Here is a 15,472-nt window from a genome sequence, read left to right on the forward strand (position 1 = left end):
AATGTGTCCTTCAGCAACGGGTACAGCGTAGGGCACTTCGGCATTGCAGGTTAGAATGATTGAATCTCAAGCATCGTTCACATAATCGAACCGACATCACAAATGGTTGCACTGGACTCTAGTTCTGAGTAAGTGGATATATGCTGGCAGCTGTTGCGCACGAAAAGTTTACAAACTGCGATAGGCCTTCTCTCCCCGCGAATAATCTTAGTGAAGCGCTTTACACGAACAATTGGTAACGGGGTTTGTACACGTATCTCCCGTAATATTTCATCTTCACTAAGTGAGGGATCGACGCTTTTAATTTAACCTTGTCTTTGAATAACCCTAGATGGAATGTAAACTTCTAGATTTTGTTTACGAAAAAATCTGTTTCCACTTGTTTATTCGCTACTGCTTCCTGAAGTGGTTTCAACTCGAAGTCTGTTTGGCCCTATGGGTTTTATGTCCAGGATGTTTTGACGGCACACGACCTGCTCCTTATAGAAAAGCCTACCAAGCGCCATTGGATGGAGACTACCCACGTCTTTTATTACACTTTCGAGGATAACATCGAAAGGTCCATGATAATTGGGATTGTACCTATTTTCGCTACCATTGCGATATACAACTCTTTGATTAGGGTTGGGCTTACTTAAAGATGGGGATAAAGTATTTATTTGTCCCACATCTGCACCATTAGAACTGTTCGTGGAATGAGTTGAATTGGAACTGTTTCTTATGACATCAAGGAGCATGTCAGACTCCTCTGTAGGACGGTGTTCACTTCCACTAGGACGCATTTTTCTGCACTGGGGATTGAATTCACTTAAAAATTCGGAGTCGGAATTACCTGATTTGATGCCTGGTTGTGCTGAAACAGTAGGTACTGATACCTGACTTCTTTGAAGTAATGCGGAAAATGCTCCTTGCGTCTCTCTTGTGCATGTGTTGAGAGGTTGTTGAGTCGACAGAAATTGATGTGGATTCGGAGATTTTCAGCACTTAAAGTAAAGTCTGGAATCATCGATGGAGAGTTGCTGTAGCATGCTTGTAAGGCAGCTTTAATTATACTTGACCCGTGTCAGGGATTTCGTTCATGATGCGCTCGCTTAAACACACACAAACTGAATGTTCGAACTGCTGCTATTCTATTTACTGCAGTTGAGATGATAGTAATTCCTGTTATTTGAGTAACTTCTACTTTCCCGTGAAAATTGATTAATATTCTTCAAGGTTTCTATTATTTCGTTTCCAGAAAATGATTTTTCTCTCTTCTTAATCTTTGGATCTCAAGTGAGTCTATAATGTTGTTGTTGCTACTCCTTGCATGTTCCTAACGAGGGATGTCAAAGAGTAGATGTGCGACTAACTTATTCTCTTTGGTTGGCGGTAAATCGTCAGGAAGTTTAAATACACATGTCGTGATAGCTGGTACTATAGCTGCCGGTAGTTACAAAATTTAAATACGCGAGTATTAAGGAAAATTTGCTGAAAAATGGATTGTAGTTACATAGGATTTCGGGAAGTTACTCCTGACCAATTTTTCCCAGAAAAATGGAGGGAATTCACCATAAACATAGGTGATGAATAATATTATGAATATCATAGCTATTTATAACTTAAATTTTGGTTATTTTAGTTTGGTTGCATTTTGTCAGTCCTTGTACTGCTGGCATTATGACATTATTACGTACACATTACATCAGGCATTTATGTATTTGGTTGCCAATAACTGTCAAGTTTTTGTTTGAGTTTGACATTTGAGGTTAGGGACATATTTGTGTTTTGGGGAAAGATTATAAAATAATATCCTATTCTTCCGTATACCTATAGTATGTTTGATGATTATTTGTTTGGTTTACTTACCAACTTAAAACTGGCTATTTGATACAGTAAATTTATGTTTTTCTCATCATGTGACTTTCATTTTAGCTGTGCATGCTTTCCTTGTATGGTGATTATCTGTTTATAAAAGGGAAGGGATTTTGAATGGTATTTAATAAGCCACTTTGAGTCTTTCTGTAATGACTGTTGTAACTTCTGAGTTTCTAATCATAACTTAATTCATTTTTCTGTGATGTGAATTGCATTAACCCAAATGGGACTTACAAGAACTTTTTTGTTTACATTCCTTTTATAGACTGCTTTACCCTTTTTGTTCCTCTGTTGCAGCTTTTTTTTATTTGGATGATATTTTGTTTACAGGTGGTACTCAGGCATTACAAGAAACAAAGGTACCTGAACGTGCTGGAGGCTATGCATATAGAAATCAGGTTAAGCTGTATACCAGAAATCGTTTTCTCTATTGGTGAGTTGGTGTCCTTATTGAATGAGTTCACAGATGTCTCAGGTTGAAAATTGCAATTGTCAAAGGAATTTTATTAAATGTAATTTCTCTGCGTCTACTGCTACAGACATAACCAAAATTACATTTTTCAGGGTCTTTGTAGGATGATGTTTACTTGGAAGATTCTCTGAAAAAAACAAAATAGTACCAGTGTAATATCCTTGTTTGGGAAATTCATGTTACCCAAATCTCAATGAATCAACTCTGAGATAAAAATTATGTGTTCACTTCCTATGGAGATGTGTTAAAAACAACAAAAAAAAAAGAGGATAGATTACTGCTGTGAACTATGGTCCAAACACCTTAGCTTCTTAATTGACAGTTCAAAACCACATGGCCAGTGTTAGACCTAGTTTGCCAGCAAGCTGCTGCTGTTATAACTGATGTGATATGGCTTTAGCATACATAGTTTGTAAAATGTATATCCAGTAAAGAACACACATTATGAATACACTTACGGAAATGCACTTAAAACTGAGTACACTTACTAACAACATCTGACACTAAAAACGAGGAAAGTAAATTAAGAAAAAGGGACTGAGCAAATAACAAATTCTTCATCACCTATGGCTGGTGCACAAAGACTTTGATCTACAATTGGAACATTATGTTGATGCCTCACTGACACTATCATCAGCTCCCAATGATATCATTATATTTTCAATGTCTTTCTCCACTATATAATTTTCCCAGGCCTTACGTGTCACTCAAGCGCTCAACAAGTGACTGGGAACACACTGGTATTCTCAAGAGTCATTGGAACATTCTGTTGTTGTTTCACTGTCACTGTTGTCATCTCCCCATAGGGTTGAGTATATTTTCAGTAATGCTACATCATTTTTCCAGCCCTCGCATCTCATTCAAACACTCAATAACTCTCTTCTTTGCTGCCATTGTGGAAGCCTCGTCTTGAATGACAAATTGCTAGAGAACGTTCATTCATCATCATCATCATAATCATAAACCAGCTCCAGTTCCCTGGATGTGGTGAATGAGTGCTCTCCACTTCCTCCTAAGTCTGCACACCAGGTGTCTAGGTAGACACCTTCAAGATGTTGCCACTCCAACCCTTTTCCTTCTAGGTTTTCTTTTATCTGGTCAAACCATCTCTTCCTTGGCTGAGCTCTTGGTCTCTTGTGTTTTTCTTCATACTTGAAACACATCTGGCTGTTCACTGTTAGTCTATTCTCTTTAGGTGACTAAACCACCTTAATCTAGTTTCAACTCAGACCTCCTTGAGTGACCGTTCCACTTGCACTTGATATTGTATTTCCTCATTTCTTATCTTGTCCCTCCTTGTTTTCTGTACCATTGCTGTTAGAACTTCAATTCCATGGCTTGAATCTCTCTTGGTTGGTGTGTAGGTTTCTATGCTGTAGGGCCTATGTGGTAACAGGCACAAAGGTGCTCTTGTAGAGTACTCATTTTGAACTTGAAGGTAGCCTACTTGCTTATCACAGAGAGGCTTTCTTACTAGGTTGTAAAACTATGCTATTTTCTATACTCTATTGATGATTTCTTCAGATCTGTTTTTTCTACACTTCCAAGGTACTGGAACTGTTTAATCTCTTCCTGTCGTGTTCCGTCCAAAATTGTGTTGGTATGGAGGCTCTGTTGACTGACTAGCAACACCACTGTTTCAGATTGACTTCTGGCCAAACTGCTTAAAATACCGTATTCCAGTCATTTAGGCTTTGGTGGACTTCTGCTTTATTTTCATGTCATATCACTGCATCATCTAGCTGCCTCTGTGGATCAGCGGTAGAGTGTCGGCCTCCGGATCCCAAGATAGCGGGTTCAAACCCGGCAGAGGTAGTCGGATTTTTGAAGGGCGGAAAAAAGTCCATTCGACACTCCATGTCGTACGATGTCGGCATGTAAAAGATCTCTGGTGACACATTTGGTGTTTACCCGACAAAATTCATTAAATCTCAGCCATAGACGCCCAAGAGAGTTTCGGTTTACTCGGTCTGCCATCTAGTGGGGGCCTAGAGTAAAACGGAACGTCGAAATTGACGAGCAGACAGCCAGATGGCGTCAAATTGAAATGTCTGCACACGGTAGCTGAGGCCATACGATTATTATTATTTATTATTTTACTGCATCATCTGCAAGATGAACTGAATTCACATCTCACAGTGAATTCAGAGCTGTTGTTGAGTTGTTTAAGTCCCTTCATTATTTCATCCTAGTGAGCAAGCTGGCTGTGCGGTTTGGGTCACTTAGCTGTGAACTTCCATTCAAGAAATAGTAGTTTTGAACCCTATTATTGTCAGTCCTGAAGCCAGTTTTGCATGGTTTCCCATTTTCACACCAGGTGAACACTGGGGCTATACCTTAATTAAGGTCACAGCTGCCTCCTTCCCATTCCTAGCTCTGTTCTATCCCATCATTGCCGTAAGGCCTCTCTTGTGTCGGTGCGATGTAAAGCAGATAGCAAAAAACTTCTTTCATCCATTACATTGAGGGATAAAAGTGGCTATAATGTACTGCCATGTAGTAGCCTACATCTCATCTCATCTAGTCTCAAACCATTGTGAATAGGCCTATGCACTGCCTTCTTTAATAACACACTTGATGTTTTATTCCTAAGGCATTCCCATAATGAGTGTCTTTGGATACTGTTATAAGCCTTTTCAAAGTCAAGGAATATAAAAATGACATCTTCTCCTTTGCAGCTTATAAATCTTCTTCTCTCCCAGTGCTTTTCTATTACCATCCTTCCATATCTTGAGTCCATATGGTATGAGAGTAATGCCCCTGTATTTAGTGGATTTCCTTCTGCTCCTCTTCTTAAATAATGGGACTATGTTGCCCTTAGTGCAGTTTTCTGGGATTTTTTTTCTCGTTTCCATATAGTTTTCATGACCCTGAACAACCGTTGCAGTCCCTGGACTCCCACTGCCTTGACTATGTCTGCACTTAAATAACCCTTGGCTGTTGCCTTAGTTTTCCTCATGCTCTTTAGAGCATTTTCCACTTCTGTCCATGTCAGAGGGGGCATTTTCCTGAATTGAAATGCTCATTAATATTCCCAGACAGATTTTTCTTGAACATACAAACCAACTCTGAAATGTAACAGTCATTTTTTTTTTAAACCTCTTGTTTTCTTGGAACTGAACACATGCAGACAGTTAAGTATGAAGATCATTAGTCCAACCCGGGAGCCACTCATGCGCAGTGACTGTTGTTTGTTTCCTCGCTCACGGCCTACTCGGAAAGGATGTTCTCTAGCAGTGCTCAGTGCTGCCAACATCTGTACTTAAGAACTATGCTTGCTTCGCTTGCTTCGTTAGCTGGTGGTGGTGGTGATTATTAGTTTGATTCTTGCCGTGGACAAGACCATTGGTCTGGATAGTTAGGATTCTTGCCGTGGACAAGACAATTGGTCTGGATGGTTAGAAGCGGCGTTAGGCCTCTAGTTTCGTGAGGAAAGATGATTGGTCTGGGCGGAATAAGATTGGTCCGGACAGTTAGTATTCTTGCCGTGGAGAAAACCGTTGGTCTGGATAGTTAGGATTCTTGCCGTGGACAAGACCATTGGTTTGGACGGTTAGAAGCGGCGTTAGGCCCCTAGTTTCGTGAGGAAAAACGATTGGTCTGGACGGTTAGGATTCTTGCCGTGGAGAAAACCATTGGTCTGGATAGTTAGGATACTTGCCATGGACAAGACCATTGGTCTGGACGGTTAGAAGCCGCGAAGCAGCATTAGGTCCCTGGTTTCCTGAGCGCGGCTCTAGTCCTCTACTTTCGTGGACCGGGACGACGTTACTTGCGCTTTTATTGTGCTGCGGTTGGTAATGCATTATGATGAAGTTCCTTCTCGAGAAGGAGATCACGTGCCAATAGGAATACAAAAAACAACTTGAGAAATGAATATGGTGTGTAATAATCTTAATTAGGTTAGGAAAGTAAATGTACTTCTTGGGCGGGTTGGTGGGTTCCTGGACATCGCAATGAACACATCTCTCCTCTCAGACGCTCTCCAAGTAAGATTGCATTAATTTCCACTCACTTATAACATTATGTAGTGGCTCCCGGGCTGGATTAATACCGTATGAAGTATTTTACTGCATAAAAATTGTTTACAGGTACCCAAAAGGTAAGTTAGAAAACCAACATGGCACAGCTACGAAGACGTCAGAATTCAGTAAACATGGCAGACAACGTTGGCACATAAACCTACATTGCAGCAGAAACATTGCACAGCAGTGCATTTTATGTCATACTTAGACAGCAAACAAAAAAGAGGGTTTGTGAACATAACACGAGACAGTGACAAGACCCTTTGTTGCACAACAAGCAAAGGAAGACTGGGAATGTAAGCCCCCCAGGTTATAGCCGTAAGTGAGCTACAGGCAACAAGGTAGTATGACGTAGAGAGACGGAAGCATTGCCTGGCTGAAGTTAACTAAACAAACTTCTACCATATTTTCGGTTATCACGTAAGCAAGGGTGCATGACTCTCAATCAAAATATAGAAAATACATAATATAGAATCATTGGTGCAAAATTAACAACTTACTGTTAGCTGAAATATTGTACTAACATGGTATTATGTCATTAATAAAGTATCAAACTGGTATCATTAGTATTACTAACGGAAGTTTAACTGTAGGCTAAATTCAGTAATTGGCAAACATAGTCCTATTATGTGTTCCTTTTCTTGTTTATATCTCTGTCTATATGACTAGATTTGACAGTTGTTTGATTCTTTCCAATATTTGTATAATCATAAATATGAGCATTTTATTTCTTCACATCTAATAAACAATACACATACAAGGGTCTATATAGTGAAAGTAGAAATAGATGGCATTCTTAATGCTGCTCGCTTATATCCTTTCAGTACAAGTCTGTATCCTAAAAGCACATGTTATGGTGGAGGAAGGAGGAGCATAAAGTTATGACAAAAATAATTAGCACACGGAGCAAGAACAAAATGAATGTCAAATACCAATGAAAAATGTGCCTAATAACAAATCCTGAAAGTGAAACTAGATAGGAAGCAAACATTTTACACTATTAAAAGCAAAGCAGGGTAAAGGAAGATTTAAAATTACAAACTAAACACTACCAAGCACACTTCACAACAAGAAAAATCGAGGGAGAGAAAGGAAAGTAAAGCATGGCAGGCAAGGTGCTCCTTCTGTCATCAGTGTTGGGGGGTTTGAATCCCCCCCTTGGGAAATAATTACACTTTTTGCTCATATAGAAGAACTTGAGCATGAGGTTGAAACTAGTACCATTTTTAAAAGTAACTTGTAATGTAACTCATAGCATAAAATGTTGTATTTAAAAGGTGGAAATGTTAATAATTTATTTAAATATCAATGTTACAAGATACACAAGTACTGCCTTGAGAGGAAATACTTCCGTTTATACATGGAGAATATTATGGATACAAGCCTTATCCTTTTCATAGCATATTATCATAACCTAACCCTTCTGATTTTATGGACAGCCTTTATTCCCCATGACATATACAGTACATGAATGACTGAATGTAGTCATAAATGACAGCATGTACCTTCGTTATCAATATCATGCACACAGCTGCACGAGCGGTGCTTCACTTCATATGCTGTTTGCTTATCTGCATGTTTGTGTTGTAGCCGGAGTCGTACACCGCCTTCGGTCACGTGACTGCTCGAGCTGCTTTGAACAGGCTCGAATCTTGGTGTGTATCGGGTCGGCTCGATGCCCCTCGAACACGGGTATCGTTTTCCCATCACTACAATTCAGCAAGAAATACAGTTATATACAATGATAGGTCAAATCATGTCGTTTGTAGGCCTGAAGTATTTATTATTGGTCTTTGAATAGGATTAAGTGAGAGTTTACCTCATTTGACTTCCTCTCAGTATGTGTGATTTTTCGCTAAGGGCATGATGGAATCTGCAACAATATTATTTCTGTAAAATACATTTGATGAGAGCTATATTATGAGATTCTTCACTGAGTTCAGTAACAGTAAATAAATGTTTGTGGCCTGAGAATAAACATCATTTTAACATAGAAAATAAATCAGACTGATATTTCAGCATAATATATCTTCTTCTTCTATTTTTTTTTTCAAAATTAAAAAGATTTTTGAAGTGTACATACTGAGTGGGGGATACCATTCGTCTCTCGTCATCCTCACAACCCATTGTTGTGGTAATTCCTTGTTCTTTGAAAGAAATCTGAAACATAATCCGACAAATGATTATCGTGGCTTTCAAATACTTTCACTGTGTAAACTTTATAATATGGTTTTAATTACAAATGCAAATTACAAAATGACAAAAACAAATCTCAATCATCATTCAGCAGTACTTAATTAAAATAGGATACATTCGTGGTTTTATTACTCCAATTAGTGGAGCCGAATGCTCAGCTGTATTTTTGAAGGTAACGGTCTTTCTTCTCTTCGAAGTTATAAAAGTTCAACAATCACCACATGAAATCTATCAGCTGATCATATGTTCTTGCACCAATATGCTGTGTTTTGACAACACAAAACCTGGCTGCCCTTCAACTTGTTTCAGCAAGGAGTGCTAATGTCAGGCATGTTATGTTATTCTACCTCGTTGGTTGCAGGCCTCCAGTATTTCCTGGACATGAGCATAGGTCTGCTTAGGCCATTGGTGTGGTTTGGTTAGACCATTAGTCGGTTTACTGTTAGGTCCAGCATGTGACAAGACCATTGATCTGCAGTTTCAAACTAGGTGCTTCTCTTGTTACTACCCCTTGTGGGTGAGAGACACAAACGAAGAATACACTCACGGTATCCCCTGCAGTATTCTCCCCAGAAAGTTTCGTTGCCCAGGTGGCAGGAATGAGTAACCGGAAAATGAATATGAATGAATATGAATATGATAAAATCTCATTGTATACCCCTCAGAGCATTAATAGTAATATCAGACAGGTAAATATTAATGTAACATTGAACTCTTTCAGTGTTATTTCCACGAACAAGACATAACAAGAGTGTTTCGAACTTCTAGTGTTCTACTGCTCGTTTATAATCATGTAACATCAGTTGCTGTGGAGTGCCATATGGGTTTGTGACGTCATGCTGTATCAAGCTTGTTCGAACCTCGCTGTCGGCAGCCCTGAAGATGGTTTTCCATGATTTTCCTATTTTCACAGCAGGCAAATGCTGGGGCTGTACCTAAATTAAGGCCACAGCCTTTTCCTTCCCACTCATAGGCCTTTCCCATCCCATCGTCGCCATAAGACCAATCTGTGTCGGTGTGACGTAAAGCAAATTGTAAAAAGTAATCCAGCTTGCATGCGATTCCATGCTAATTCAGACATCGCTCGCGCATATTACGTGATGGTCAAGTTATTGCAAGCTGTCCACTTCATGACCATATCGATGAGTGCAATCAACAAATTAATTTAAAAAACCCACCTAATCGATACTTTATTTTATGTTCTGTGTGTGCTAATGTATTTTTAATTTTGCCAAAGGCAAAAAATAAAGTATCGATTAGGTGGTTTAAAAAAAATTAATTTGTCGATAGTCAAGTTAAACATTTAAACTCCGATGTAATTGGTGCAATTATGGTGACAATAATAATATGGTGACAACAATTATACAGTATTTACATTTTAATTTGGAGCACCCAGTCACTCGTATATATTAATATTATGTAACTAGCACATATCTAGGTTGTGTTAGCTGGGCAGTCTGCGAAAACAGGAGGGTCCTAGGGAGAACACTGCCCTGCCTGTCGTAAGAGGTGACTAAAAGGGGCAACCAAAGGATAATGAAATTAGAATCATGAGAATACTTGTGATTAGTACCATTATGTGCGGAACACCATGGGTTTATATACAATAAAGTTTTATTATGAATCCACCTGTTCAATACATTATAATGTTGTCACATTTAAAATATCTTCATTAGTTAAAAAGTTATATATGGGACATGTTTCGCTCCCTTACAGAGCATCATCAGCCAAATCTGAATCTCGAATAATTGTTATATACGTAAATAATGACTTAAGAACTATTAGAACATTTTTGATAAACTTAAAACTTACTCTATTAGAATATCGTAAAATATAAAATCTTTGTATACATGGCTTAATTACATGTGCTTAATAGGAAGATACATTAAAACTGTGGAAGAAAGAGTACTAAAATATTAAATAAAATAAAAAATAAATATATCATGTTTGAAATCTTAGAAAGACGTGAAAATCAATCTTGGGAGCTAAATTTGGGGATTTTCTTGGCAATGAGATCTGGTAAAAAAGTTATTTATCCCTTGTGGATAAGAGTCTATAAAGATTCAATTTATCGTCAATTTGATGATTGAACTTGTAACAGGATAAATGTTGTTCTTCAAGAAATTTAAATGCTTGTTGTCATTTGACCTCGGCGAATGCTGTTGAAAAGATATGTTCTTATAGATGTCAATGACCGTTCGTTGAACTAATGGATTTGATAAGGATGATTGAAAGGGACGTAATTCAACGCTCGTATTTAAAAGCTGCTGCTTGGTTTATCTTGTTGAATGTCTGTAACAAGAAAAGGAATCTTGTAAGTAATCGGAAGTTGTGTTGCTAGTTATGAGTGTGCTTCTAGAAACTTCACTTACCCCTCCAATTGCTGTTTGTCGGTTTGGTGTTGTCTGAGGTTATGTGGTGACTGTCTGTTCTGTGTCTACTCCTTGTGTTGTAAGAGTGAGGTGGTGGGGGTTGAGGGGAGGGAGTAGGGGTAGGAGGAGAAATGTTTGTGGGTGTGGTTTTGGAAGGGGAATGTCTAGTAGGAGCGCAGGGAGGGGTTGAGTTCTTTAATGTTGGTTGATTATTAGTTGTTTTGGGAATGAAAACTTTGGCAAAATTACTTTTTTCGAGATTAAGGGTCTTTAATAGTTTCGGTAATTGTTCGTGTAACGGATTTCTTATTTCAATTTCGTCATTTAAATTTTTTTCTTTATTGAAGTACTGGTCTAAGTGGATATAAATATTTTCTAATTCTGTCATTAGTTTACCTTTTTCTACCTTCTTTATAATTTTTAGGTCTTTCTTTATGGTTGTAAATTGGTGGCCTGACTCTTTCATGTGAGCACTCATCGCAGAATGTTTGTTGTGCTTTGTAGCATTAACGTGTTCTAAGTATCTTGTGAGAAAGCTACGGCCAGTTTGGCCAACATATGAGCAATTACATTCTACACATGTTAATCTATAAATGCCAGAACTTAGATAAGGGTTATTGTTAGAATTTATACTATTGTGGTTGAAAAAAATGTTTCTGTTTGTATTTTGTGTTTTGAATGCTATATTTACATCTCGTTTTTTGATAGGATTAGTTATTTGAAAAATGGTTGGATTGGTGAATGTAAATGTTGCGAATTTGGATTGCTTAGTTTTTTCAGGAGTAAGATTAGTTGCTAACTTTTGTTTTACTTTATTGATGATCCGATTGACCATATTTATTTTGTATCCATTAATTGAGGCCAGATCTTTTATAAAATTGAGTTCCTTTTTCAAGTTACTCTCTGAAAGGGGGATTTTGAAAGCTCTATAAACTAAACTGTAAAATGCCGCCTGTTTATGTGATTTTGGGTGAAGAGAATCGTTTTTTATCGTTAGAGGAGCGTATGATGGTTTTCTAAATATTTGAAATTAAAATCTATCTCCTATTCGTGTTACATTAATATCCGGAAAGTTTATTGAATTGTTAGTTTCATCTTCTTTTGTGAATTTTATATTTGGGTCAATATTATTTAAGAAATTTAGGATTTTTTCACTACCATGTTTTTGGCTATCTATTATGACAAAGGTGTCGTCTACATACCTGATCCAAAGGCAAAGTCCATTTATTTTTGTATTTATTTTGTATTGCTCCAAATGATCCATATATATGTCTGCCAGTATGCCTGACGTGGGGTCTCCCATTGCTAGGCATGTTTGATGGTAAATCTTTTTATTAAATGTGAAGTAATTATTGTTTAATACAAATTTCAGTAGGTTTACGAATTCATCTATTTCACATCTACTTAATTTACTGTATGTAAGGAGATTGTGTTTGATGATATTGATGGTTTCTTTAACCGGTATATTTGGATACATGTTGGTTACGTCGAATGAAACCATTTTATGTTGTGGTTGTAAATTGAATTTTCCTAGTTTATTACAAAATTGTATTGAATTTTTGATTGTCGATTCGTTATTAAATTTGTAATGTCTTTTGAGGAAATAGTGTTTAAATTTGGATGTTTTATACGTGGGACTATTTCTACTGTTTATTATAGGACGTATGGGTTCGTTGGGTTTATGTAATTTGGGAAATGCCCTAGCTGTTGGTAACTTTGGATTCATACATTTTTTGGTGTTCTTGTTCATTAAATAAAAAAGTAGAATTCTTAAGGATAATTTTTAGATTCCGTTGAATCTTATTTATGGGATCCTGGTTTACTACAGTGTAGGTTTTGTCTGAAAAGAATTCTTCTGTTTTTTCAATATAGTCATTTTTATTTAAGAGGACTGTGGTTTCACCTTTGTCTGCTTTGGTAACAACTACATTATTTTTGTTTAGTTTTGTTTTTAGTGTTATTATTTCTGTTATAAGAGTGGGATTAGAACTTTTGTTTATTTCCCTTACGAAAGCTGGGAACTTCTTTTTAACTTCAAATCTGATGTCGTTTTGTATATCTGGTGTTTATTCAAGTTTGATTCAACTTCTGCTACTACATTGATTACGTCTTCTACCTTGAACCTTTATCTAATAGGTTCATTTCATTATCAGTGAAGTTTGTGTTTGAGAGATTGATAGTGGTGGGAATGTTTTTAAGGTTAGAATTAGGATTATTTGCTCTATTATTAGATTTGTTATGATTTGGTTTGTTTTCTTTTAAGAGTGTAAGTTTGTTATTTAGGGTTTTTTGTTTCTTGTCTAAAACGTCTGCAAGTTTCTCTGTTATATGATTTTGGATAGAGTTCCATTCTAAGGGAGATAATTCTTGTGCAATTTCCAAGTGTGTACGATATAATTGCAAGTTCAAAAATGATTTCTTCCTATAGAAAGCTTTAATTTCACTTTTCAGCCAGATCTCATTTATTTTGTTTTGAGTATCTGCTACCTTTGAATTAGATATGTTTTTTCTTTGTATAGATTTTAAAAACCTAGGTACTAATTTACATTTCAAACATTCTTTCAAGAACCAAATATCTTTGGTTATCTTACTGACTTTGATTTTGAGATTTAGATATCTATTCTTTTTGTTTGTATTAGCCTGGTTGGCCATTTCATTGCAAGTGACTAATCTCATGTTTTAATCCGTATTGAAATCTGTTGATATACAATAATAAAGTTTTATTATGAATCCACCTGTTCAATACATTATAATGTTGTCACATTTAAAATATCTTCATTAGTTAAAAAGTTATATATGGGACATGTTTCGCTCCCTTACATAGCATCATCAACCAAATCTGAATCTCGAATAATTGTTATATACGTAAATAATGACTTAAGAACTATTAGAACATTTTTGATAAACTTAAAACTTACTCTATTAGAATATCATAAAATATAAAATCTTTGTGTACATGGCTTAATTACATGTGCTTAATAAGAAGATACATTGAAATTGTGGAAGAAAGAGTACTAAAATATTAAATAAAATAAAAAATAAATATATCATGTTTGAAATCTTAGAAAGACGTGAAAATCAATCTTAGGAGCTAAATTTGGGGATTTTCTTGGCAATGAGATCGGGTAAAAAAGTTATTTATCCCTTGTGGATAAGAGTCTATAAAGATTCAAATTTATCGTCAATTTGATGATTGAACTTGTAACAGGATAAATGTTGTTCTTCAAGAAATTTAAATGCTTGTTGTCATTTGACCTCGGCGAATGCTGTTGAAAAGATATGTTCTTATAGATGTCAATGACCGTTCGTTGAACTAATGGATTTGATAAGGATGATTGAAAGGGACGTAATTCAACGTTCGTATTTAAAAGCTGCTGCTTGGTTTATCTTGTTGAATGTCTGTAACAAGAAAAGGAATCTTGTAAGTAATCGGAAGTTATGTTGCTAGTTATGAGTGTGCTTCTAGAAACTTCACTCGCCTGATAATGCTCTGTAAGGGAGCGAAACATGTCCCATATATAACTTTTTAACTAATGAAGATATTTTAAATGTGACAACATTATAATGTATTGAACAGGTGGATTCATAATAAAACTTTATTATTGTATATCAGCAGATTTCAATACGGATTAAAACATGAGATTAGTCACTTGCACACCATGGGTTGACGGTACTTGCGACTAGTACCACCTATTCACAATTAAGTATTTATTATTTTCCACCTAGTTGATACAATGATTGCTTAAGGCAATTTAATGCTTAAAAGTGGTACATGTTTTGTATATTATCAACATCTTCAGCCACATAACACTGTTTAGATGAAAAATATTTAAATTGACAAAGTAATGCTTAAGAGGAAGTGTCCTTAAAATTAACATAAGATTGACAGCATTAAAAAATTAAAATTTATTAAACAAGCATGCGTTGTTGATATTTGGTGCAAGACAAGTTAAGAATTGAATAATAAATACTCATCACGATCATATGTCTTGTGTAAGTTCTCAATGTTTTCTTCCAATTTGAAGAATGCACTTCACAAAAGACCAGGTTAAACACTTAAAATACTAGCACATGGAGAATCTTCCTGAATTCAGTTCAACTGAAACAAGTGTGAACAGAATATTGATGGGAAATAGATTCTTCACTGGATGCGAATACCCAGTCTTCAACCACAAAGAAGTGTAAGTCTCCTTCGCCCGAGAGGTCGGCAATATCCGCACCTAAGCTGACAGAGGTGGCATCATAGGCCGGGGCTGGGAATTCACCTCTCAGCCCGTGTGAACAAGAGAAGGCGGGAAAGAGTAACGCCCTTACCACGTGCTTTCCCACCCCTCCTGCTCATGGGGAAACTCCATCTGAAGAGTGTCAGCGCCAGCAGCTACACCTGCTTTAAAACCTAGGCACTCCCTTTGTAGGAAGAAATCCACCTCTGAAAAACGTCAATGAAGCACTTGGCTTTAATCACTTCATCCGTTGATGACGGGATGGATGTTGAGCATTCATCTACATCCGTATTGAAGCTGGTATTGAGGTTTAAAAGTGTCTTGCTG

The 15,472-nt window shown here is 36.8% G+C and overlaps 1 protein-coding gene across 1 annotated transcript in view; it reads left to right on the top strand.

Annotated features, from left to right (window-relative positions):
• The first annotated feature begins 1,417 nt into the window (after window positions 1-1,417).
• The window catches only part of Nup160 (nuclear pore complex protein Nup160), a 358,544-nt gene continuing 344,489 nt past the window's right edge, over window positions 1,418-15,472 (top strand). Inside the window, exons 1-2 of the mRNA XM_068225252.1 lie at window positions 1,418-1,562; window positions 2,188-2,290. Of these exons, the coding sequence (XP_068081353.1) occupies window positions 1,478-1,562; window positions 2,188-2,290 (188 nt within the window). The 5' untranslated portion in view covers window positions 1,418-1,477. The remainder of the gene's footprint in view (window positions 1,563-2,187; window positions 2,291-15,472) is intronic.

This window comes from Anabrus simplex, chromosome 1 (assembly GCF_040414725.1).
Source record: "Anabrus simplex isolate iqAnaSimp1 chromosome 1, ASM4041472v1, whole genome shotgun sequence".
NCBI lineage: Eukaryota > Metazoa > Arthropoda > Insecta > Orthoptera > Tettigoniidae > Anabrus > Anabrus simplex.